Source organism: Labeo rohita, chromosome 20 (genome assembly GCF_022985175.1).
Source record: "Labeo rohita strain BAU-BD-2019 chromosome 20, IGBB_LRoh.1.0, whole genome shotgun sequence".
Taxonomy (NCBI): Eukaryota; Metazoa; Chordata; class Actinopteri; order Cypriniformes; family Cyprinidae; genus Labeo; species Labeo rohita.
In genome coordinates this window covers 26,658,123-26,682,966 of record NC_066888.1, presented here as the reverse complement: position 1 = coordinate 26,682,966, position 24,844 = coordinate 26,658,123, and the positions used below count along the sequence as shown (strand labels likewise).

The 24,844-nt window shown below is 34.2% G+C and overlaps 1 protein-coding gene across 2 annotated transcripts in view; it reads right to left on the bottom strand.

Annotated features, from left to right (window-relative positions):
* fam184ab (family with sequence similarity 184 member Ab) overlaps positions 1–22,608 on the bottom strand; it is a 168,680-nt gene extending 146,072 nt beyond the window's left edge. The window contains exon 1 of one of the 2 annotated variants that reach the window (XM_051138662.1): positions 21,889–22,608. In XM_051138662.1, the coding sequence (XP_050994619.1) occupies positions 21,889–22,068 (180 nt within the window). In that variant the 5' untranslated portion in view covers positions 22,069–22,608. The remainder of the gene's footprint in view (positions 1–21,888) is intronic. The other variant, XM_051138663.1, reaches the window with a different exon arrangement.
* Positions 22,609–24,844: the final 2,236 nt, after the last annotated feature.

Genomic DNA, 24,844 nt, shown 5'->3' with positions numbered 1-24,844 from the left:
GCCCCCTTCATCACTCCTCTCTGGCCGACAGCTTGTGAAATTGTGCGCAAGACGAGATCCTGCTCCAGGCAAGAGGGGCAGCTGTTCGGATAGCATTAATCAGCACTGTATAATCTAGTACGAATAATCACTGGAGGACAGAGGCATGACTAGAGATGGTGGAGAGGATTTGGTCCCAAGGATTCGCATAAATCCAACGATCATTCAAAGACATATCAAACAGAGTGCACAAACAAGTAATATACAGCCTGCGAAAGGAATGAACAGGAGGGGAGACGCTCAATCAAATCATCTCTTGAGATTTATGTAGGCCACAGTGGAGTGTTCTCAATATTTCCTCGCCTCTACACCCTCTCGCTTTAGGCTCCGTCAGGCAGAAGCATTATTCAGCATCTCAAAGTGAATCCTCCATCAAATGCCAAAACCTCCATCCAGTGAATCCTGTTTCTAACTTTAGTTTCTAATTCAGCACAAAGCAGGAAAAGTCCTGCAGGCAGACAGTGAAAAGTAGAGAGAAGCACACAGATGTAATTCAGCAGGACGTGGAGTAGTTAAAATGGTTACAGAGATGCTGTACGTCTGATTCTTGCTAACTATCCTAGAGGTTTTTACCACTGAGGCTCTAAGCAAAAACTATCAAATCTGTTTAACATGATTTATGCATGTAGGAATTGTCCTGGATCAATATTCTTGGTGATCTTGGGGCAAGATTTTTTGGGCTCCCAGTGTTTTCAGCCTCTGCCGCCTCGATATATTAGTACATGAACACAAACAAAATCTCTAGAACTGCTCTGAGAGCAGCGTTGCCAGGTTTTCACAACAAAACCCGCCCAATTGCTACTCAAAACTAGCCCAACGTGGCCGAACTGCATTCCAAACATACATTATTGGGGTGGCTTCAACCCGCAGACATGAAAAACAACCAACCCGTGAGGAAATATTGAGAACACTCCACTGTGGCAACAGCGTTAAAGTAGCCCAATTTCGTGCGAAAACCACAGACTTGGCAACACTGTCTGAGCTTGAACAAAAAGAGCAGTGAGCAGTTTACTGATTCTTTTAAGAAAAAACTACAGAACTACCAAAATGAGTTTTTTCTACTACACTGAGCCATAAATCTCTACTTAAGTAGCACTTATACACACCAAACTTTACATTTTTATTCCTGTCTATATCCTGAGGTTATAGAGGGATTTCTTCATATATAATTTGCTTGATTATATAATTTTTTTTCTGTCTGTTCCAAGTATCTTCTAAATTATGGAGTAACAAAAATGAGATACTCAAAATTCCCTCTGAACAACATTTGACTCCAATATGTCAAAAAGATTAAACAAGAATTTTGAAACCGACTTCCAGTGTTTAGATTTTTGTTCTAGAAATTTATGCAAATTAGAATATATTTAATTAATGTATCATTTGCATATTTAAACCTAACATTTTAAACTTGTAATACAAAATGTTTGCAATTATTAATGTAATCAATCATCTAGTTAAGTAAGGCAATAACTAGTTGTTTTTTTACCCTATTCACCTGCAGTGTCTCGCCTTAATATAGTACTATTACTAATAATAATATTTCTGGAAAAAGGATAGAAAAATGCTTTATTACAATTAAATGAAACCATTAAAATGGAATAAAAAAAAATGGAAAACACAGAATTTGGTAAAAATAAAACTGAATTTGATCAAATAAAAAAAAAAAAATATATTTCAAAGGGTCTTAAAATGTTACATTTTGTAAAACTTTTTAAAAATTGCTGTTAAATTGTGCAAATTTCATCATTTAAATTAATCAGACATGCTTTTTTTTGGTAATATTTAACCATTATAACAGAGTGTAGAAAAATTAAAACTGAAAAAAATGGAATCCAGAAAATGTTTAATGTACAAAAAATTAAAAAATTATATTTATTTATTTATTTACACACACACACACACACATATCTGGAGTCAAAAAAATTAATGAAAAACATAGAATTTGGCAAAAAATAAAACTGAATTTGATTAAAAAATTACAAAAAAAAATTAATAAATAAAAATAAAACACATTTCATAGGGCTATAAAATGTAACATTTTCATCATTTCAATTAATCAGACATGCTTTTTTGGTAATATTTAACCATTAAAACAGAGTGTAGAAAAATTCAAATGAAAAAAAAAAAAACAGAATTTGGAAAAAATAAAAATAAAATAAAACAGAAAAATAAAATGGATTTCACTAGTTGTGGGACTTTTGTCATATATATAAATATTTAAACTTTTTGTTCAAGTTTTTAAGGTTATCTTTTAATATCTATATTTATATTTTATTTTATTTCAGCTTGTTTTTTGGATACAAACTACAACACTGTTTCAGAGATGTCTGATCGGAAAGTTTTTTAATCAAGAAATCTCTTATTTGAAGGAAAAAAAAAAATCAAAAAATCAAATCATTTTAATTAATTTGCTACCTCAGTTCGAAGGCATTCTCAATTAGCATCAGAACTCCTTGACCAAGCAGAACTGTCCAAATATTTAACATGATTTAGCCTAGCAAGACACATTCCTGGATCAATATCATTGTTAATCTTGGCACAACATTCTGATCTGACTAAATTAAATGAAATTTACATTACGTGACATTTAATCCCACACTGCTACAAGAGGACTGTCTCTGTAATAAGCGTACTGTATTTTGCTTTACATTAAACTATCTGCTAAAAGACTTTCTTTTTCACTGGGCAAGTCTTTACATGAGTGCAGACTACTGCTCTTCTCAACACTGCTAAAAATCACCATGCAGGATTAAAGCTGACTGGCTCAGGCACTTGACTATTTGAATGGGTCAAAATGAGCTATATGACTAGGGGCATGTTCACACCACAGGACACCTGTGGAAAGCAGTGAGGCCGACTGCAGGTCTTTCATAAACCATGCACTGTCATGCTGTGATTCAGCTCTGACCTGAACATTAGATGGTAATGACAGCAGCAGTATTCAGTATACACTCTAACAGCTCCAACACGAGTTGAGTCTAAGAATGTGCCTGCCATACATGATTGTTTGAGTACTGAGCAATGTCTCATCCAAATTTTCTGTCTCTATTTACTTTCCGGTTCTGTTCAAATCAGTGTAAAACAACCCTTAGCCCTCCAGTGCCTCCGTGATATGTGTTGACATGCTGTCAAGACTAAACTCTCCCGTTGCTGTGTGTGTGAAGACTGCAACTAAAGTTAGAGAGGAAAATGATTTTGTAAGTGATGCAACAAGCTGCGATCACTTCTGTGTGACAATACAACAGAATACCACTAAAGTGTGCGAAAGGGTGCCAAGCTTTCCTTTTGAAGTGTGCACTTGGCTTAAAGGGCATAGTGGGATGACAGCCAAATAGTCATTCAGTGCAGTCAACACATGTATGTTTATTTTTAGACTGATATTTTACTTTAAATAGTGTGCTAACAGCCAGTTAACACATTCAGATAGCAGTCACTAGCCATTGCATCTTACTTTTAGATCATGCCTTCACAAGCATTGACGATAAGACTATAATGTGTTTTTTAAAGAAGTCTCTTATGCTCATCAAGGCGGCATTTATTTGATAAAAATACATAAAAAAAAAACAGTAATGATATTGCAAATGTTATTACAATATAAAAAAAATGGTTTCTATTTTGATAAAATCTAAAATAATTTAATCCTGTGATGCCAAGCTGAATTTTCATCAGACATTACTCCAGTCTTAAGTATTACACAATCCTTCAGATATAATTCTAATATGCAGATTTATTATTAAAATTATTGTTGGCAATAGTTGTGCTGCTTAATATTTTTTGGAACTTAATATTTTTTGGATTTTTTTTTCAGTAAAAAGTAAAAAGAATAGCATTTATTGAAAATATAAATATTTTCTAACAATATAAGTCAATTTTACACATTGTTGCTGAATAAAAGTATTAATTTCCTTCAGAAAAGAAAGAATACAAATACTGAATACATAAAACAAAATACTGACCCCAAACTTTTGAACAGTAGTGTATATGGTTTAAAAAATATTTATTTATTTATTTATTTTTATATATTTTTTTATTCGATAAAAATACATAATACATAAAAAACAGTAATAATATTGCAAATGTTATTACAATATAAAAAAAATGGTTTCTATTTTGATAAAATTTAAAATAATTTAATCCTGTGATGCCAAGCTGAATTTTCATTAGACATTACTCCAGTCTTAAGTATTACACAATCCTTCAGATATAATTCTAATATGCAGATTTATTATTAAAATTATCTATGTAGGCAATAGTTGTGCTGCTTAATATTTTTTGGAACTTAATATTTTTTTTAATTTTTTTTTTTTACAGTAAAAAGTGAAAAGAATAGCATTTATTCAAAATATAAATATTTTCTAACAATATAAGTCAATTTAACACATCCTTGCTGAATAAAAGTATTAATTTCTTTCAAAAAAAGAAAGAATACAAATTTACTGACCCCAAACTTTTGAACAGTAGTGTATATGGTTTAAAAAATATTTATTTATTTATTTATTTATTTATTTATTTTTTTAATGCTGTTCTTTTCAACTTTTTATTCATCAAAGAATCCTAAAAAAGTATCACAGGTCCAAAAAAATAAAAAATAAAAAAAATTAAGCAGCACAAATGTTTTCAACACTGATAATAAATCAGCATTTTAGAGTGATTTCTGAAGGATCATGTGACACTGACGACAGTAGTATTGATGCTGAAAATTCAGCTTTGCATCATAGAAATAAATTAGTTTTAATGTATATTAAAATAGAAAAATGTTATTTTACATAGTAATAATATTTCACAATACTGTGTATTTTTCTTTATTTTTTTTATCAAATGAATGCAACCTTGATGACCATAAGAAACTTCTTTAAAAAACATTTAAAAAAAACCCTTTGAACAACAGTATATATAATAGCCCAACTTATATAAAAAAACTTCTATTTATTTGCTAAAATAATAACAGATTTTATTAATAAAATTATCATTAAAAAGTCATTTATAGAGAGCAGTAGTAATTTTGTAATTCCAAAGAAATTTTTTTATTTTTTATAAAGACGTCTTGTATGCAAAAATACAGTAAAAACAGAAATAATGTGATAAATGATACAACTTAAAATGGCTGTTTTCTGTTTTAATTTATTTGAAATAATAAACACAGGAATAAATCCTGTGATGCAAAGGTGAATTTTCAGCATCATTACTCCATTCTTCAGTCTCACATGATCCTTCAGAAATCATACTATTATAATGATTTGTCGCTCAAAAAACATTTCCTATTACTATAAGGGCAGCAGGTATTTGCACAAAGCACAAATATTTACAGTAAATTTAAATAGCAGTATATTATATTTACATTATGTAAAAATAGCAGTATTTTCTTTGCAATAATATTAGTTAGACGCTATTTATACTACTTGGTGCAAGTGGCAGATATTTGCACCTCAGTATTGTAGTACATTATAAAACAGTGGTACTGACTGCAAATGATCATTTTTATTAAAACTATTAAATAAAAATGACATGAAAATTGGGACAAAAAAGCCCTCTCTACACCTACCCCAACAACCCTAACTTTATATGACACTATTCTTATTTTTCCTTCATTTTATTGCCTTTCCAAACTGATATATGATGTGAAAAGGGAGAAGAACGAGTTCGGAATAGGTGGATTTGAACTCATGTTGATCGCCACTGGAGCTGCTGTTTATTCACCGTTTTTCTGTAATGCTGACTAGGCCCAACCACACGTTGGCAGAGTTAGTGTAAACAGCCAACAAGGCAGGCTATTTGCACTTAATGTATATAGACACTCCATATTATTAATGTAGTGCTGCTAAATCATTTGTAACATTATGAATGTATTTGATGTCACTTCTGATCAATTAATGCATCCTTACTGGAAAAAAAGTTTGAGTCAACACCAGTCATGGTAACTGCACAACCCTTTTCTGAATCAGTTCTCAAATAGAGAATCACCTCCACACAGGTGATACAAAACAAAATTACCTTCCTTTTCACTGCAATGTCAGTTAATACAAAATCCTGTGCAGACCTCTCCCAGAAAAAGCACCCATATGCCAACAGCTGAATTGGGTGTCACCTGCAAATGGAATCCTGGGCAACTCAGACACGGGGTGATGCTCCTCTATTGTGGCTAGCTGGATGCTGAGAGGAAAGGTGAAAATTCATTATAGAAATAAAGAGTTGATAATAGCATGGTTCGAAAACCTGAGGGACGCACACACACTAGAGACGGATCGCAGCGGCGCTGAGAATTGCCCATAGGGGCACATTTCTTTAACCTCATATTCACTTGTGGAAGCAATGGATCTTCATTTGAGCAGAGCACTGAAACATTCACCTGCTCGCTCTTCTCTGGTCACCCCTTATTCCGCTCAGCCTCAAAACACCTGAGGAAAGCAGAAACAACCTTTAACGGTTCACTGATAAGATGCAATTTATTTAAAAATGGACTTAGTCTTGCAGAAAGGATCACAGTGTCTTCAGCAGGCCATTACGCCATGGATTTCTGCTTATGAAATGACATCAGCTAAAAGTAAATGGTCGTAAGCAATAAATGTAACTTCCTTAAGTTTCTAAACACAGTTATGTTTATGGCAATGCCCTTGTTCATTCTGTGCTGAAATTTCCCTGGCATGAAAATGATGTTTTATGATTAGACTAAAGCGATTTCCTTGGGATTAAATCAACAACGACGGTTTTTATATAAAAAGCATAAAATATGCAGACTAATCAACTGTCTCCTCAAATTAATGGGGTCTCCTGCAGTGTGGAACCGCTGGACGCCTCTTCCAATCACATATTAGGGACTAATCACTTCATTAGTATTCATAACTACGTCTCTGTGCAATTCCGGCAGGCTACTTCTGAAGAGTTTTCCACCATTTTTCAGCTTGGAACATTAGCAAACAAAATGAGTTCAAGACAAAGGTCAGTCAAACAATGTAAGGTCTCAAGGTAAAGTACTATATGCACACAAATGACAAGTACACTCATTAGGTGCATCTACTGCAGGGAGAAATGTTTACCTCAGTAATGTCTTGGGTTGAGAATAGAGAACTTCCTTTTTTTTTTTTTTCTTAGAAATTACAGATTTACAATCAGTTAATAGTTCCAGAACATGCATTTTTCTGCCAATTCTGACAGAACGCAAAATAACATACTCTGACTGTGTCTTCTGTACTATGATTTAGTGGCACAGCAACACTACTATTCAATCTAGAGAGTGACTCATCCGCAATTCCTGTACACTTATGAGCCATTTTTTTAAAGCATCAATGCATACAGCTGAACCTGTGTAGTCCAAATTCTGAACAAATTATTTATTTGACCAGTTAAATTTAGAGAATGAAAACTACACAGCACAACCAGCGTAGTCTGATTTCCAAACCAATGACTCTTATGAGTCGGTTCATTTTAGTGAATCAAAACTACACAGCCTGAACAGTGCAGTCTGATTCCTTAAAAAAATGACTCTTATGAGCCGCTTTATTTTAGTGAATTAAAACTACACATCCCGAACAACGCAGTATGATTCCTTAAAGAATGGCTCTTTTGACTCGGTTCATTTTAGTGTATTAAAACTACACACCCCGAACAATGCAGTTCAATTCGTTAAAAAACGACTCTTAAAAGTCAGTTTATTTCAGTGAATCAAAACTACACACCCTAACAGTGCAGTCTGATTCCTTAAAGATTGACTCTTATGAACCATTTTCATTTAGTGAATCAGAGCTACACACCCAAAAAATGCAGTCTGATTCCTTAAAGAATGACTCTTATGAGTGAGTTTATTTTAGTGAATCAAAACTTCACAGCCCGATCAGTGCAGTCCAATTCCTTAAAGAATGACTCTTTTGAGTTGGTTCATTTTAGTGAACCAAAACTAAATACCCCTAGCAATGCAGTCCGATTCCTTAAAGAATGTTTTTTTTGAGTCAGTTTATTTTAGTGAAACAAAACTACACAGCACAAACAGTACAGTCTGATTCCCTAAACAGCGACCCTTATGAGCCGGTTTATTTTAGTGAATCAAAACTACACAGCCTGATCAGTGCAGTCCGATTCCATAAAGAATGATTCTTATGAGTAGGCTCTTTTAGTTCTGATTCCTGAAAGAATGACTGTTATGAACCATTTCACTTTAGTGAATCAAAACTACACACCCCAAATAATGCAGTCCGATTCCTTAAAGAATGACTTTTATGAGTTGGTTCATTTTACTGAATCAAAACTACACACTAACTTCACTAACTTCATTTTAGTGTATTAAAACTACACACCCCGAACAATGCAAAGAATGTCTCCTATGAGATGATTTATTTTAGTGAATCAAATTTACACACCCTGAACAATGCAGTCTAATTCATTAAAGAATGACTCTTATGAGTCGGTTCATTTTAGTGAATCAAAACTATACAGCCCAAACAGTGTCCGATTAATTAAAGAATGACTTCTATGAATCAACTCTTTTTAAGTCTGATTCCTAAAGGAATGGCTCTTATGAGTGGGTTCATTCATTTTCAGTGACTCAAAATCATACAGTGATCAGATTTCTAAATTTGAAACTGCATATTAAAACACTATTCTTACCATTTCTGCCATATAACAATACAGTGAAAAAAAAATAGTAGTACACTAGTACCTGGTTCCAAATTCAGTAAATGTCTCAAAACTGATTCATGATTCAAGTTCCCAAATGCATGAATCTCTTATGAGTCAGGTTCTTTTTGGTCCGATTCCCAATAGCATGGCGGTTCTTTTTTGTCAAAACATTACAGCTCAGACCGTTTAATAAATAAATATAACATGTTATCACATTTTTTGTTTGTTTGTTATTGGACTGCATTGATGTCATTTTCAAAAAGACTGCATGAAAACCATTCTTTTAAATTGTGCATTTATTATTCGAATCAATTCCATCACGTAACAACGTAATTGCATTTCTTTCTTCTAAACAGTTCTTCCTCAACAGTGAAAGAATCAGCACTGGATCCATTTATGAAACCGAAACAGTAACAGGTAGCAGAACTGAAATAGTTAAATCCTTTGCAATTCCCTTACCATTGACAACACAATGCTATTTAAGAGACTTCAACTTGATGCCAGGCTAAAAATAGCTCTTATTCTAGCCTCAATTCATCAGTACTAAGAGCCTATCAGTTAAAATGTGTGAGGGGGCTTCACTGGAGAAAGCTGAATGAGCTTCTTATCATTGATTGCGTGTTTACCTTGAAGGCTTAGCCGATTCAGAAACACGATAGCACTGGAACGCTGATTGCCTGCTAGAAGCTGACTCGAGTGAATGGGAAGAAGTCATCTCAGAGCCCAAATGAAATAATAGCGAGTGGGAGAGCTTTATCTACACAGAGCAGAGCCAGAGTTTGCTAAGATTTTTTGCTTCTGTTCACACAGGTGTGACCTTTGCTCAGCTGGCCATAGGAGAAGGTGAAGAGAATCAAGGTCTAGGTCAAACATGCACTCGGCTGGCCCACAGTATGTATGAAAGCGTATAGCTGTGCGTCTTTTACAGTAGCAGTGCAGAGGTAGACTTAAAAACCTGCCCCAGGCCAAAACGGCAGAAACTCACATTCAATAATAAGTTCAGGATATGAACTCTGCAGGAAACCGTGGGATGAATTCCAATTTGCACACTTCTACTACTGTATGCACTAAAAAGATGGACTGCCAGTCATGGGAAAGTGCATACTTCTGGTAATGTATTACAACAGTGCTTTCAAGTCAAAGAAATGTTTATGGAATCTTGCCGTATGGGATAAAAAATTAATTTATCTCACAATTCTGACTTTTTTTGGTGCAATTCTGAGTTTATATCTCACAATTCATACCTTTTCATGTAATTCTGAGATTAAAAAAAATGCAGAAGATATGTGAGATATTAAATCAGAACTGCAAAATATAAACACACTATTGCCAAATATAAATTTGCAATTGCAAGAAATAAGTCAGAACTGTGAGATAATCGATAAGGTAGTTGCAATTATCTTTTTTATTTTTTATTATGTGAAGGAAACAAACAAAAAAAGAAAGAAAAAAACAGAATTGCGAGATGTAAACTCAGAATTAAAAGAAAAATATTATTTATGTCATGGGTTCGAATCCCAGGGAAAGCAAGAACTGATAAATGTATAGTAAATGTGTACTTTAAACACAATGTTAGTCACTTTGGATAAAAACATCTGCCAAATGCATAAACGCCAGCCTTATTATTTTTTTATTGGGTCATATACCTTACCAGTCAAACATTTTTGAATAGTAAGATTTTTAATGTTTTTTTTAAGTCTCTTCTGCTCACCAAGCCTGCATTTAGTTGATCCAAAGTACAGCAAAAAAAAAATAGTACAATTTTGAAATATTTTTACTATTTTAAATAACTGTTTTCTATTTGAATATATTTTAAAATGTAATTTATTCCTGTGATTTCAAAGCTGAATTTTGAGCATCATTACTCCAGTCATATGATCCTTCCGAAATCATACTGATATTTTGATTTGCTGCTCAAAAAACATTTAGAAATCTTTTGCAAGATTATAAATGTCTTTATAATATAACATATTTTTACTTTAACATATTAATTTGTATAATTTGTCATTTTAAATATAAAAATGTTACCATTTTTGCTGTACTTTGGATCAAATAAATGCAAGCTTGGTGAGCAGAAAAGACTTCTTTAAAAAAAAACATTAAAAATCTTACCATTCAAAAACTTTTGACTGATAGTGTACACTAGAAATTTTGTGTCAAATGCTTTAAATTGATCAAAAGTGACAGTAAAGACATTAATGGTCTAATTAAGTATTATCTCTATTCATATTTCCACAAAAATAAGCAGCACAACTGTTTTCAACATTGAAATCAAAATAATAAATGTTCTTGAGTAAAATCATTAATATTAGAATGTTATTTTAAAATGATTTTTGAAGGATCATGTGACATTGAAGACTGGAGTAATGATGCTACAAAATTCAGCTTTGCATCACCGGAATAAATTAGATTTTAAAATATATTAGAACAGAAAACAGTGTTTGAAATTGTAAAAAATATTCATTTTAAATGCAGCCTTGGTAAGCATTTCTCAAAAAAAATAAAAAAAATAATAATAATAATAAAATAAAATAAAAACGTACAAATCCCAAACTGAATGGTAAGATACTGTATGTGGCTGTTGATAAAAAGACAGAGAAAAACAGACCGAAAAAAATAAAGTGACAGCACAAGAGAGAAAGATGGAGGCGGTTGATGATCTGAAAGTGTGAGGTCTTGAAGTCAACAATTTTTAGCACCTTCTGATGTGAAAGGACAAGACATATTGGGTCCCTCACAACCTAACTGGGAATTTTCCACCACTGCCAACACTTGCTACAAGCACAAGGAAAGAGAAGTCTGCATATAAAAAAAAAGAGAGGAAATCTGTCAGACAGCTCAGATGAATGAAATGTGAAGTCTGCGGTCCACTGGGCCTTGCCAGTCAGTCGGGGGTCTGACTGAGGTGAGAGATCCCTCAACAAACCTATGCAGAACAACACACAGTTTCTTTATTTCCGCTGTATAAAGAACTCGAAACAAATTCATGCTGCCAGGAGTAGAAAGAAAGATGAAAACATTCTTTTATCTTCTGCTTTCCCCCACCCTCTGTGACTGTTTTCAGTGACTGTTTATCCCGATGAGGGTGATGACAGAAGGGGCTGGGCAGGGAAGACAGCAGGGCCCCAGTAGCGCAGGGCTTTAGGGAGCAAAGCCTTCCTCTCCTGTCAGCACTGACCTGCTACAATAATGCATACACAGCGTCTTTATCCCCCAGGCCTTTTCCAGCACAGAAATAAAACCCAGAGTGTCTATTGCTCTGGCAGAAATATAGATTTTTTTTTTTTTTTTGTATATTATCTTGCTGCCCACACTAATGCATTTTTTCTATGTGTTGTACAAGTGGGACAATATTGGTGTGGTACATGTCTGAATCCACTGAATATGTATTTTAATAAAAAGCGAGCACTGTATCTGTGTATGTGCATGCACTATGTGCATGCATTTGACAAACAATGAATTAAACAAGCGACCATGGAGAATGCAAATGATTTCATCTGAATGCAAATGAAAAAAAAAAGAAGTCAAATGACTGAAAAAAAAAAAAAAAAAAAAAACAGCGAAGAGAGTTGTTTTAGTGTTAGTTATAACTCCAAAAGTATAATCGTAATTAAAAAATTCAGAACAGATTTGGAGAAATTTAGCATTACATCACTTGCACACCACTGGATTCTATGCAGTGAATGGATGCCGTCAGAGTGAGAGTCCAAAAGGCTGATTAAAAATATCACAAAAAAGTTCATCCCCTGTTGTCCTTTTATATCAAAATCCACAGATATTTGTTTAGAACTGTTTTGGCTTGTAAACAGTGTTTGATCTGTGCATATTTCTCTCCTGATTCAGACCATTTTTTATTGACGAAAGCAATATTATAGCGAGAGGACTCATGTTTTTAAAAGACAGCTTTTTGTTTTTCACAAGACATTAGGGGAGTGGATTACTTGTGCATTACTGTGATGTTTTTATCAGCTGTTTGAACTCTCAATCTGACAGCACCCATTCACTGCAGAGTATTCACTGGTGAGGAAGTGATGCAAGTCTGTATTTCTCCATATCTGTTCTGATGAAGAAAAAAAGTAAAATGTATATAATTTTTTTTTTTTTTTACTACAAATGCTTGTCTTGCACTAGCTTTGCACTGACTTCACACATTATCTTCATCTGTGTATTCTAGTTGAAAAATTAGGGTAGGGTGAAAAACTCTTGTAAAGGGCATTTGACTTAATTTGCACATTTGCTTTGTAAACACTGGGATGGTGCTTCCGGCATTTGTGGTTAAATAGTATGACTGATCGTTTTGCTAGATAAGACCCTTATTCCTTGGCTGGGATTGTGCAGAGCCCTTTGAAGCTGCATTGAAACTGTAATTTGGACCTTCAACCCACTGGCTCCCATTGAAGTCCACTATATAGAGAAAAATCCTGCAATGTTTTCCACTAAAATCTTAATTTCTTTACGACTGAAGAAAGAAAGATTTGCACATCTTGGATGACACAGGGGTGAGTAAATAATCAGAAAATTTAAATTCTTGAGTGAAAAGATCGTTTAAATGTTAAATGTGAAATTGTTTTCAAGCTAATTAAAATATACAGCAAATCACTGTGTATTCTTAATGCTCAGATGGGTCTAAATTACCATGAGACTCAAAGCAGTGCCGCAGATACACTTCAGAAACAGACTGTGCAAAAACACCCATTTCATGTCTTTTGAAGTGGATCACAGCTGCCATTTATATGACCACATGAAACAACCATCTATTGGCATGAAAACACAAGCATTTTAATAATGAAGTGAGGTTGTTAAATGATGCAGATGCAGGTTAAAGGATCCATGCTTTCAGTGGATTATCTGCAATGATTATATAGCCCGGCGTGAATGGAAGTGTGTGAGGAAGAGAATTGTCTGATCACACATGAGTGAACATGGCTTTAATGTTCTCTGTGTTTTCTGACCTGCGGTGTGACCCCATGATGGATCACAGTTCTCATCAAAGGAGTGTGAAACCCATTTCCAAACTCTACCTCTACATTTAACGGTATCTAATAGTCACAAATCATCTAGCTATTCTAACAGCACAACAGATGCCTTGTATAAATAGTAAACATATCAAACTAAAGCACCTGTTATTTTAATAGAATAATGAGAAATTATCTGTGTCAATTTAAAAAATATTTTTTCTAATTGTCAGTTCTACATAAATAACTGATGTGATCAGTCATGACATTCTACAGTAAAATATTTTAACAAATACAACTGAAAATCATCATCATTATAAATGAAAATATACCTAGCGTATTTTGTTGTTTTTAAACAAGTTTGGTCATGTGGGTTCATGATTAAAAACGTGAAAAAAAATAAATAAAAGCAATTCAATGTTTTATTCTAATTAAAATATAAAAATTGACATGGTAATCTATTGACAGGTAAAATATGACGGGTAATCTATTGATTATGACAGAATTTTTACAACCCTGTCTGTCAAAATGACGGACAATGTCATGTATGCGCATCCCAGAGCCTGTGCTACACAAGCTTTTGTGCTTAAAAAGCATACAAGATTTATTTTCTGAAAAAAATGACAGATTGTTTTGCTAGATAAGACCCTTTTTCCTCAGCTGGGATCGTTTAGAGCCCTTTGAAGCTGCATTTAAACTACATTTTGAAAGTTCAAAATCGGGGCACCAATGAAGTCCATTATAAAATTCTGAAATGCTTTCATCCTCAAAAACCATAATTTCTTTACGACTGAAGACAGAAAGACATGAACATCTTGGATGACAAGGGAGTGAGTAAATTATTTGTGAATTGTTGTTCTGGAAGTGGACTTCTCCCTTAAGTTTTGCAGTTTAAGTAGTAATTATGTGTGCTGCATGCTTAGTTAAGGAAAATATGCATTCAAAGAAGTCTTGGTTTTCTACCTGGGTGCCATAAGGAATTAAAACAGTAATAAAGTTACAATTTCCCAACAAGGCTGCTTAGTGTTTTTATAAGCTACTGTAAGCGTGCAATGCAATTTCTCTTGCGTTATCAGAGTAAGCAAGCTGTTCCCGAAAGGAAATATTGTTACAGTCCTCACATTCACTATTGCACCTAAGCCCCTGTGCCCTGGGCTTCCACCATCTGCCGTGCGGCAGGCGGTCTGCGCCTCCCTAGATAACGCAAGAATCATATTAACCCCTGGATTATGACACACGCGCATCCTCCTCACACGCCATGATTCAAACACAGAGGTTACAATGAGCTTCACATGCCAGGCCACATGGAACAGAAGCACCTGCTGCGCAAGCTAATTTGGTCGTTTCAAGGAAGTGACGTTTACGAGGAACACTGTCTCTCAAAACAAGGTAAAATGCACAAGAGAATGACCCATTTGTGCACCCCTATGGCAACTCAGTCATTCTTTACAGACTATAACGTGGCCTTTAATCTTGCATAAGCTTTAGTGTGAATATAATGTAATTATGTTACATAACATACAAGAATGCTTCTTAGTAATGGTTTGACGCAATATATATCTAAGAGATAAAGCCAAGCTTGAACTACTTTTGTCTCAACTGGCAAATCATAGCTGTGTTATGCATTTCTTATTAGATTTATTGATTTTCAACGACGACATTATTCTCTAATAATACAGACTATTCTCTAAGAGTCTGCATAGCAGCTTGATTAAAAATCCTCACTTAAAGCAACATTTTTCTAGAAAATTATACTGGTGTGAAAACCGCATATTTGAACTGTAACAGTAGATTAAGGAATGTTTCTTTATTACAGCCACATTTAAAGTAGTAGCAAATCCTTATATTTTTATGTGTATGGTTGATATGCAAAGTATTGGCCATTAAAATATAATATTTCCACAGCTGAGTGAGTTTGCAAAACCTTTTTGTCGCCTACGTTTATAAACCCCTTGCAGAATATTTTTAGCAATAGCTAAATCAGGGCAGTGCAACATAAAAACCAAAATGCATTTTTATGATATCTCTTATTTGATATCTTGCAGGTTTACTCAACTGTATGGGTTATTAAAATCTAATTTTAAGAACGACAAGATGTATGCCAACCATTTTTTGGTAACATCATAAACGGACTGGTGACTGATTTACAATCTTCTAAAGCATATAGATGCAAAAACACTAAACAAAGACAGTAAAGTCTGACAGAGATTGCTTCGACGGCTCAGTAAAGATGATAATTAGATACTAAAAGCTTAGAAGGCCGGCTACTGAAAGAGCATTTGTGCGAGAAGCATCAAATGTTTTTGCACAAACAACCGGTGGGGGATAATTAAATTGCGATGTGATGCTTCTGGAGTTTATTGATACCCATCAGGAGGCTGTGAGATCTAGACTGGGCCCATCTGGAGACTGGGAAGTGTGGATGCCAAGGTAAACCATAACCGGAGAGAAAAAGGCCAAACAGAAAGACCGGTTTTAGCTTTATGAGTCTATTGAATCACGTTGAGCACCACATGAGGAAGAGGCTGACAAAGTCCTAATGCACTAACAATGCACTTAACTGTGAAAAGGCATAAAATGTTGAAAACATAAAAATGATGAAGTTTGTCTGAAAACACAGTGCAGCCAGGATCTTGGGATCTCATTACAGCTTTACTCAAACCAACCGCATGAAACTTCAGCAGGACACTTGCTGTGTCACACAAAGATGCACAAGCACTTATATATTCAATAGCATAACAGTGCAAACTATGCAAAGTTTTGTACCAACTAGTAATTGTTCACCCAAAAATTAAAATGGTCATCATTTTACTTTTTTTCTTACTTTAGGAAACAAAAAAGATTTTGTGAAAGTCAAGAGGACCAAACAACACTGAACCCCTTTGACTTTCATTGTATGAGCGAATTAACATTTAGACAGAAAAAAAAGAAAAAAAGTCAATCATACAGATTTAGAATGATACCATGCATAAATGATGACAAATTGCAATTTCTGAAAAACTATTCTTTTAAATTTACATTTAATTATCTTTTTCAGTTTAATTTTAGCTGCCTCGTGCACTTCACACAAAAATGCAAAAACATTTATGATAATATTAATAGCATGATCTATTTATTTAATTCTTACAATTTTTTTGTCATCATTTGACTTACTTTCTTTGTCAAAACACACAAAAATATATTTTGAAAGTCACATAGTCCACAAAATTTGGACCACCTTGACTTTCATTGTATAGGCCAAAAATAAAATAAAATAAAATAAAATAAAAAAGTCATACAGGTCTGGAACAAGATGGAGAGTAAACGATGACAGAATTTTAATTTTTGGGTGAATATGCATTTAAATGTACACTGCATTGTCAACCAGCAATCAGATGACACCTACAGATGGGCTACATTTCCAGTACAAAGTACAAAGAATTGTAATGTGTAATACAAAGTATGGGCCATTAAAATATAATATTTCCACAGCTGAGTGAGTTTGCAAAACCTTTTTGTCTCCTACGTTTATAAACCCCTTGCAGAATATTTTTAGCAATAGCTAAATCAGGGCAGTGCAACATAAAAACCAAAATGCATTTTTATGATATCTCTTATTTGATATCTTGCAGGTTTACTCAACTGCATGGGTTATTAAAATCTAATTTTAAGAACGGCAAGATGTATCCCAACCATTTTTTGGTAACATCATAAACGGACTGGTGACTAATTTACAATCTTCTAAAGCATACAGATGCAAAACACTAAACAAAGACAGTAAAGACTGACAGAGATTGCTTCGACGGCTCAGTAAAGATGATAATTTTAATTTTTCAGTGAATATGCATTTAAATGCACATTGCATTGTCAACCAGCAATCAGATGACACCTACAGATGGGCTACATTTCCAGTACAAAGTACAAAGAAGTGTAATGTGATGCAAATATCATAAATTCTAAAATCCTCTACGCTAAAATCCTTTTTGATGACACATCAACTCCTCACGCCTTGCATATCCTCTAAAAGCAATGACCCAGGTGTCCATGTTTAATGACAGTCTGACAGGTACATCAATACTCAGTCAAACCATTGTAATCTCATTTATGAGGCGCAACCCGAGCTCCCTGGGGACGAATGAACTTCAGTCAGCGTCACTGTGCATGTGCAAAAACGGCAGTCATCAACCACCGGATCTTCTGGAGGTTTTGACTGCACTACATAATTGTATGGTAATTTATGATGCAAGGAATACAAACAGCCACACACGTTAATGTTAAAACTCAGGTTTAAAATATATATAATAAAATATGTATTTTGCTGCTCACTTTGCTCAGTTTCTTCACATACGGTTAGACAACAAACACAGACCAAGAGTTGCCAAAACCTTGCTTACAAGTACATTACAAGGCGCAATAAAATTGACAACTTTCCACAGAATAGAGGCTGTGGGTACGTGATAATATTATATTTGATTTCTCTATAATGCTAATCTTCCAAGCAGGCACTTACAGTGATTTACTGATTATATCAACAAATGACTCAAGACAGATTTGCTTAATGAATCATTCTGATCATTTTGTGAACCAGTTCAATCGATTCATTGCGAATGAACCAATAGGGACAACTGACTCACAATAAAAAATTAATAATCTTACACAGACTAGAGGCTTTGGCTGAAAATATTATATTTGCTTTCTCTATAATACTAATCTTCAAAAGCAGACACCTATAGAGATCCAGTATCCAGTATTATTGGTGCTGTCAAAATTAATATAATTAATATAAGTATATTTAAAAACTTTTTTCATCTGTAAAGAAATTATGTTTTTTAACAGTTCAAACGTCCAAAAATGAGTTCAAACGTCCAAAAATGCAGTTTCAATGCAGCTTCAAAGGGCTCTAAACGATCCCAGCTGAGGAATAAGGGTCTTATCTAGAGAAAAGACTGGTTATTGTCTATAAAAAAAAAAATAAAAAAAAAGGACAATTTATATACTATTTAACCTTAAACCCTCATCTTGTCTAGGTCTGTGTGAACTCCCATCTCATTTTCTTCTCCAACTTCAAAATCGCTGCAGAAGTACTGCCTTTCACAAAAAAAGGTAAAACAGCGATGTAAGACAATTCTGAAGTTGGAGGACAAAATGAGAAGGGAGTTTTGACATACCTTAACTGTCTTGAACTGGACAAAAAAGATTTCACACAGACCTAGACAAGAGGATCATTTGAGGTATGTAAATTGGAACCTTTTTTAGAAAATAACCCATCGTTTCACTAGATAAGACCCTTCTTCCTCGGATGGGATCATTTAGAGCCCTTTGAAACTGCATTTAAACTACATTTTGGAAGTTCGAACTCAGGGGCACCATAGAAGCCCATTATATGATAAGGAATCCTGAAAAGTTTTCCTCAAAAAACATAATTTCTTTACGACTGAAGAAAGAAAGACACGAACATTTTGGATGACGAGTGGGTAAGTACATTATCTGTACAATTTTGTTCTGGAAGTGAACTATGCTGCCTTCATGCCATGGTGTAATTACCGTAATTCCGACATGACAACACGTGACATTTTACTCATAGCTTTCCAGGTTGTCGGACTCGGCGGTAGCGCCTAAGTAGCGCCAAAACGAACAGTGCTCACGTGGTACATCTGTAACTGGTTTAAATCATAATTCTAAAAACATTCAGAGTTTACAAGTTGTAATTCCGAGTTCAGGAACACGTGAGGGCTTTGGCGTTGATAGTGTTGCCATAGAAACACACAATTCAGCTAGAGTAGAATGTCACGTGTTTTCATCTCGGAATTACGGCATGGCGTGAATGCAGCATTACGTCAACAAACAATTTAAGACAGATTCACTAACGAATCATTCTGATCATTCTGTAGTTTCACCAATTCATTACAAAAGCCAAAAACCAGTTCAAGAAAGAAACTGGCTCACAATAAAAACTGATAAACTTAACAGAATAGAGGCTTTGTGTATTTGAAGATACTATACATATACTAATAGACCTTTTTTCCATTTCCGGATTTCCCAGCAGCAGAAGTTGGGTAAAATTTGAGAGCAGTGAATGGGAGAGTATCACAAATATATTTTTTACCTTCCCATTTGCTAAAATGGCAAAAGAAAAACTCCACGATAGTGTTTTTACAACTTTCAATCAAAGGAAAAAAAATTGAGAGAGACAATATAACGGCAGTCAGAAGAGAGAACAATGTCAAATTTGACATCACTTCCATAGACACTATTAGAAAACACCCTTGCATTAGCATTAACCAGTGTTTTTTTGTAACTTGATGCAAAGGTGATATAATACAAAGTACAGTGTTACAAATGAACTTTCAAGGATTTATGATGCTGATGACCATTGAAATGCGTCATCACATTCTTGTGAAAACAGTCCATCTTCAAATCAGACACTATACACATCCAATCATTTCATCAAATGATTCAAGAAAGACTAATGAACCACACCAGTCTGTGAACCGGATTCACCAACTCGTTACAACAAAACCATCTCAAAAGAATGACTGTCACACAAAGAAAACATTAGTACGACTCTTAAGCAAGTTTAACTCTGCAATACCTATGATAAAATATATTAGTACATGTATATTCACTATAGAAATTTCCATGCATATTCCAGGTCTTCAAACTCCCAGGTTGTCCATGACTGTGGGAATCCTGGCTCTAATACCTGAAAATTAATAGCTGAAGCAGGCTTTGGAAACATGCCATTTCCATATCTCAGTCAGGCTAAGAGGATCATACTAAACAGCAGGTGTTGATAATATTTACAGATTAAATCACAGATATAACATACTAAATGTAATGCAAGTAAACGTTTCAGGATGAGCTGTTAACAACCGTACCAAAAAGATTCAACAGTCAAACCTGAGGATTTTTCAGCATTTAGGCACTGAATTAAATATAACTATGGTATGATGCTGTTAAGCATAGACAAACTGAATTTAACCAAGATTTATTCAAAGAACACGTCTCAGAAACCATATGAATGCATAAAGGGGTTCAAAATTACCTCTAATATGTTCAGCATAATAATTAATGTAAGACTTTAAATGCAATCAAGTTAATTTGCTCACTTTAATGTACATATGCAGTAAAAGAAATACAAATTTGGCTATAACTAATGTGTTAATGTGAGAAATACAAATTGCCTAGCAGGCTTTGCAGATGTAGCTATGATCTTTGCAGACAGGACCAGCACATCTTAACACTAGCTTTCAGGCAGATTTTGCACTGCTTCCTTTTGATGGAACGATGGAATGAGACAAACACTAGTCAGAATATTAGAGACAACCACTTATTCATTATTTTTACTTTTAGTTTCCATTCCACAAAATCAGTAATGAAATTGCATTTGTGGGAATAATTACTATTAATACATCAAAATACATTTTTAAGTCACTCTGCACATCTCAGGCTTTCCACAACCTCATGAGATGCACAGAGGAATGCTTTTTAAACAGTATCTAAGGAGTTCACACGTTTACCGCACACTTGTTGGCTGCACAGTCCAGCCCATAGAAAAAAAATATAGATATTTGTTAGTATTGTTTTTTAAACATGCTTTTAGACATTAAACAGACATGTCCAAACTTTTCACTGGAACTGTAAGAGGCCTATCATGTAATTAATTAAAAAAAAAAAAAAAAAAAAAGATCAAGCCAGTATGAAAATAAATAAATAAATAAATAAATAAATAAATAAAAGTGTTTTTTTCTAAACACTACTAGTCACATAAATTCACATAACATATTAATATGACAGTTGCAAACAACTTTTTCTGACTAAACAGTGTTTTTAAAGGAATTTACAGTAATATGACATGTCATTCATGTGAAATCAATTTCTGGACAATATTTTTCTGAACCTATAACCAACAGAAAAATTATCATTATTTTGAATTAGTTTTTATGTTTATATTTCCAGTTTTCATTTTGATTCAAGTTAAATTTTTAGTAAATATATTTATTTATTTTTTAAAGGCTATATGGTTTCTTATTAATTTTGCTAACCAAGAAATGTGACGATTTCAGTGAGACTCCCATACAACATTTTTGCGAAATACATGAAATTAAATAAATAAATAAATGTTTTACTAAACTAAAATGTTGCACCCCGTCAGGTAATTTTGACCTCGTTCTGCATTCTTAGGGTTAATCCGGACTGAAGGCCAGCCTGTTGTCATTTGGATGGGGGTCTCTGGCACCTCCAATGCGCATCGCTCAAACAACACACATGGCATTACGCATCCCCATAAAGCGCACAAAATTACCTTTGTCAGCTGTGCAATCTTCTTGCTCATCTTCAGATGGAGGTCCTGCGTGTATTCGAGGGTTAAACCGGACGGGAAGGACGTGCTGGTGGATGTTGAAGTGGAGGTGCTGTTATATTTCCCCGTCGAAGCGCTGCCAGCGGGGTTGTAGTAATGCTGCCAGCCCGCTCCAGTCGCCATCTTCACGATATTATATTACTATGGCTGTAATATACAGGCTGTAATTGCAGATGGTAAAGGCAGATGCTCCCTCGATCCCGACGAAGCAAAAACTGGAGTGACAATAAAGGCGTTAATCCACAAGAGTCATTATTTCATCCGGATTAAAATCATCTGCTTGTATTGTAGTCTGTTGGAAATAGCGCTGGGATCAGAAGCAGTTCAGCCACACATTTCGCTGGTTTCCTTGCTTCTTGTGAACTGACAGTAGATTTATAGAAGGGATACATCAAATGTTTTGGATTCCCGGCAGGTGCGTCGGGTTTAAAAGGCCGACGGCGCGTCTGAAACGCGTCCGAGCGCCGCTCGTCTGTAGGAAGCAAGAGCCGGTGCAGGTGCGATCCAGGTTCGAGGCATTTCTGTCGGATCCCGTGCGTGCGTCTGTGCGAGCGGTGTTGCTGCACTGAGTCTGTTACCATGGATCATCTCAACAGTTTACATTATGCCAGTGACGTCAGTTCCGTTGGTCACGGTTCCTTTCATCTCCGCCTCCCGTCTCTCTTCCATTCTGCTCTTTTCTTTGGGATGTGATGTAATGCGAAAGTCGGTGAAAAAGTGATTTTGGAAATGTCCCAGTAGGTGGTAAGGAGCTAAAAATACATTTTTATTCTATTTTTGTTACTGAGTTCGAAAATATTTTAGTTTAAGCATATGTAGCTAAAAGGTTGGTGTAGGCAACAGAGGATGATTTTTTTTAAAAATCATAAAATTATTATATTAATTATATTTAACAGTTGTTAGTTTTTGTGCTATTTAATTTAAAACAACACATAGGCTTTTTAAATCCAGTTAATATTTCTCAAAGTTATTTTATTTAAAGACACAATATGTGACCCTGGACCACAAAACAAGTCACAAGTAGCACAGGTATAAGCTATTTGTAGCAATAGCCAACAATTTACTGTATGTGTCAAAATGATCTATTTTTCTTCTATGCCACAAATCATTAGGATATTAAGTAAATATCATGTTCCATGAAGATATTTTGTAAATTTCCTACCATAAATATATCTAAACTTAATTTTTGATTAGTAATATGCATTGCTAAGAACTTTGTTTGGACAACGTTAAAGGCAATTTTCTCAGTGTTTTGATTTTTTTGCACCTTCAGATTCCGGATTTTCAAATTGTTGTATCTTGGCCAAATATTGTCCCTATCCTAACAAACCTCAATTTTCAAAAAATGACCCTTATGCCTGGGTTTGTGGTCTAGGGTCACATATATGCTACAGAATAAATAAATAAATAATACAATTCTGTGAGCATACATTGACCTTTTGTGACAACATGCCCCAATTGCTTATGGAATATGTCATACGTTTTTTATAACCTTTTTCTCTAAATTTAAACAGTAAAAAAATATACAACACAAGAAATTATATATATTTAAAAAAATACTCTAGTGTGACCCTAGACCACAAAACAAGTCATAAAGGTCAATTTTTTTAAATTGAGATGTATACATCATCTGAAACCTGAATAAATAAGCTATCTATTTATGTATAGCTTGTTAGGATAGGACAATGTTTGGCTTAAACACTATTTGAAAATCTGGAATCTAAGGGTGCAAAAATATCAAAATACTGAGAAAAGCGCCTTTAAAGTTGTCCAAATGAAATTTTTGGCAATGCACATTACTAATCAAAAATTAAGTTTTGATATATTTACGGTAGAAAATTTACAAAGTATCTTCATGGAACATGATCTTTACTTAATATCCTAATGACTTTTGGCATAAAAGAAAAATCCGTAATTTTGACCCATACAATGTATTGTTGGCTATTGCTACAAATATAGCTGTGCTACTTACGACTGGTTTTGTGGTCCAGGGTCACAAATATTAAACAACTAAGAACTTTTTTTAAGTTGTTAATAAGAATAATAATAATATACAGAAAACAGACTCTCCACAGAAATTAAACACAAAGAAATGGTTGTCTGAAAAGAGCTCTTAGCTATTTTCATCAATATGCTAGCTGTGATTCACAGCTTAGCACTTGTGCCATGTTTACAATCTGCTCATGTATTTCTTTACAATCTATTGTGAACAACACCTATTAAAAATCTCTCCTAGTATATTGTGCTGAATATTAAAAAAAGTCTGTAAAAAAAGTCTTGAGGCACCTGAAATTCATGAGCCAATGATCAACCTTTAAAAATTAAAATACATGTGGGCCTTTAGTATAACTGCGTATGAACACACTAGTAGTGCATAATAATTCGATTTTCTTAAAGGATACTTTGTCGCACACAGAAACTAATATTACAAGCATTTCTCAACATGCTAACATGGTATGACTGCTGTTTTATTTAAAGGAATAGTTGACCTAAAAAATGAAAATTTGATGAATATTTACTTACTCTAAGGCCATCCAAGATGTAAAGGAGTTTGTTTTTTTCATTACAACAGTTTTGGAAAAATTTAGCATTGCGTCACTTGCTCACCAATGGATCCTCTGCATGTCAATGGGTGCCGTCGCAATGAGATTCCAAACAGCTGATGGACTGCAGTCATGTGGATTACTTGTGGATTATTATGATGTTTTTATCAGCTGTTTGTACTCTCATTCTGACGGCACCCATTCACTGCAGAGGATCCATTGTTGAGCAAGTGACCTAAAGCCAAATTTCTCCAAATCATTTCCAATGAACTGGCCCCAATGAACTGGGTGTCAATTTTCAACAAATGTAGATGAAATATTCCTTTAAGACATTTTTATATACGCTGTACAACCAG